This window comes from Rhagoletis pomonella, unplaced genomic scaffold, assembly GCF_013731165.1.
Source record: "Rhagoletis pomonella isolate Grant_MI unplaced genomic scaffold, Rhpom_1.0 Rhpom_scaffold_00001, whole genome shotgun sequence".
In the NCBI taxonomy this organism is placed as follows: domain Eukaryota; kingdom Metazoa; phylum Arthropoda; class Insecta; order Diptera; family Tephritidae; genus Rhagoletis; species Rhagoletis pomonella.
Genome location: NW_023458555.1, coordinates 39,910,622 through 39,913,901, shown reverse-complemented (window position 1 = coordinate 39,913,901; position 3,280 = coordinate 39,910,622). Strand labels below are relative to the sequence as shown.

At 36.2% G+C, this 3,280-nt stretch overlaps 1 protein-coding gene across 1 annotated transcript in view; it reads left to right on the top strand.

The window, feature by feature from the left end:
* Positions 1-3,280, top strand: part of LOC118745587 (dystrophin, isoforms A/C/F/G/H) — a gene marked incomplete at its 5' end in the record, with an annotated part of 547,153 nt that overhangs the window by 70,256 nt on the left and 473,617 nt on the right. Inside the window, 2 exon segments of the mRNA XM_036479124.1 lie at positions 829-992; positions 1,434-1,539. Coding sequence (XP_036335017.1) covers positions 829-992; positions 1,434-1,539 — 270 coding nt within the window.

Here is a 3,280-nt window from a genome sequence, read left to right as displayed (position 1 = left end):
GAGATTTGCTCGTGTGCGTGCTGATTACACTGTAGGGACGCATAAATTACACAAAACAACAAACGTATATACATGTATACCGTTTTTCTAGATCAGGACATTTTCCCAAGATATGTTCGTTTCAACTTTGGATCGCGAGTGAATAAGAATTTAAATTTCAATATGGAGAATGTTACTCATACGCCATGTACGATTATGTACGGCCATGTGCGAATTTAGTCGTTAGTATCTTCATTTTTAGGTAACAGGACAGGCTTTCACACAAATAGTTATTAAATTTTTTTCTTCTTAAAGTAAATTTTTTTCATAAAAATGAGAATTTTCTTAAACTATGTTTACATTACCGCATAATTTACTATATTTCGATCAAATCGCTTTACATAAACCAAGTACGTACGCGTATGAGTACGAGTGTGTGGTTTGTACTTGATTAAAAGAAAAAAATGGTTACATACCTTTAGTAATTTTTTTTTTAATTTCCTCAAAAGTGGGGCTAAAATAAATGTAAAATATTTTTTTTCTTCATTTGGTTCTTTATTTATGATTAATAGTCTAATTTCTATTTAATTTATTGACTCATTTTACAAAGCGAAACTACTTTTTGTGTGATTTCAAAAATTGAGATTTCCCCTACAATGCTATATACTTATTTTTTCAATCATCATGATGATAATGATACCGAGTCAATACCAATCAATTTTTAATACTATGTCGACTGCACCAAGGCGTTTATAAGTTTTTAAATCACATTTATGTATTTATGCATTCTCCGCCATTTATAAAGCTCTTTGATAAATGAACTTTTATCTTCTTTTTTTTCTCCTTTAGATTACAACGACGAACCAAGCGGCACCGGTGCATTGGCTGGTAGTTTTGATAAATCCGTACTTCAAATATCAGATTGGTTGACGTGGGAACAAAATATGATAAAAATACAAAGTGTTGCCGTCGATGATGTGGATGCGGTGCGCATGGCCATCGAAAAGCAAGAGGTGAGCGAATGCATTCAGGATATGTACACATATTAACACAAACCATTTGCTATGCTAGTGCATACCTACCTACATTTTCGTACATACATACATACATACTAAACTACACATTTATAGCAGAGATAGGACAATATTAAAAATCGAAATCGGTCACTGCTCGAGCACTTTCACATATCCGGACGTGTCCGGACTATTTATTCGTATGATGTGCACGCCGTTTTTTTGCGCAATACACCAGTGACAATAAAATATTGCATATGCACGGCAGAGTGCTGATACTGCCGTTTTTGATTGCCGCTCATATTTTGCACTGATTCAGTGCAATTTTACATACCTAGTGCCAATGTACACTCACATATACCTACTATTTATACTGTATATGCAAATGTTCTGTATTTAATTTGAATAACTTTTTTATTTACATTTTTTTACTTTTCGCAGAAAGTTTTACGTGAATTGAAAATGAAAAAGCCGCAACTCAATGAATTGGTTCACACGGCTGAGGTGCTTAAGGGCGACGTAAAGCGGCAACAGTTGCAGGAGAAAGGTAAGTACTTGAAAAGAGGAAGTAAAACTGAAAATGTGGAGTTATTAAAAAAAATAAAAATAAGGGCATTCAGTGAAACTTTTTATTGCGCGAAACACTCGCTACCACTATTGAGACCAATACATTGGCGATTTTAAATAGCTGGGCTGTGGTAAAAGCGCTCCACAAATTAAATGCCTTTTAATAGAAAGTGGTTGCGAGTTTTAATTTTTTGTATTATACATAAGTACTCTCTTAATCCAAAATATATTTAGTTTTGTTAGCTCTTTCGTTTGCGGAGGTTTGAAGCGCTCAGTACAGACAAATTACAATTTTAAAACCGATAACAAAGCGCTGAAATAATTTTTAGCAACAAATACACTTTTATTAGCAATCGTCTATACTCGCAGGCAGCTGTTGTCGATGCGATAGCGAATGTCTGGGAGTGGTGTCCTTGAGGGATATATTATTTGAGAGAGATAAAGCTCTAACGAATTAGTAAAGTCTATCCAGGAGAAAGTATAACAATTGGTAGAGTTAGTCAATCTTAACAAGGTTAGATCATTGAAAAAGCACCCCTTGATCGAGCAAATCTCAACTCATTCGGTTACGCAGAACTGGCTTTTGTCGGAATTTCAGTTCAGTTTGGTCAGCGGGGACTAGTAGGACATGGTGGATGGAAGCTACAGATCTGTCATACCGTGCTTGGGACTACAATGACTTGTCTTTCGATACCTCTTGAACACGATCTTCATAGCAAAGCTTTAATACTTCCCATCGGGGCATATAATTGTTCTCAACAAGTAATATCTGCTTGGCTGCAACCCCAGAGAACACCCGAATGGAAACTTTCTGGTAGCAGCGCCACTCCTAGGCACAGATCTCGTTTATATATATATATAGGCTAGAAGTAAGCGATATTCATCGAGAGGCAATTACCATCTTTACTAACTCTCATTCTCTGCATACCGCCATTGACGTTCAACTAGCACTCATCGTAAACGAAGAGTTGCAATTACGGTATAGATCCTGTAGCAGTTTAAACTCTTATTTATTCAGACTCCACCTCGTCATATCCAATTTATATTCGGCTTGAGAAGTCATCCTTAGGGTACGTTCACACAGAAAGCGGAGCCGAGCCGAGCGAAGCCGTTTCGAGCTGAGTGAAGCTTTCGAATTGCTGTAGCAATATGAAAGTGTTCATACAATAAGCAGCTTTTGATTTTGAATTTTCTATTTAATTTTTCAGCTTCATGACGCTACTGCAAACAAAATAGCAAAATATTCAAATTAAAATGAATTTTACAACTAATATTTTGAATAAAATTGAGCTAATATTTTTGCCGCTTTTCATTGACGGTATGTTTTGCGGTAGCTTTGCAGCCGAGTCCATGAGAAAAGCTCTGCTTCGCTTGGTTCAGTGTGAACACCAGCAGCTTTGCTTTGTTCCGCCTTGCTTCGCTCAGCGCCGCTCGACTTTATGTGTGAATGCGCCCTTATTGACATAATCCCAGCCAGCCTGCCCGACAAAAGCGCTGAACGCTACGCCCAACCTGATCCCTACCGATCTTCAGCTGAGAGTCAATTCTGTAAAAAACTAAATACATAGGTGGTAACCTACTCTTAAAATATTTTCTTCAGCAAAGTTTCCTCAACCTTTTTAGTTTGATACCCGTATTGTAATATTTAATTTATTTTATGAATTTAAAAATTGAATACAATTTTTAAAACAGTTCGTAACACTGCTCAAAAATATTTTTTT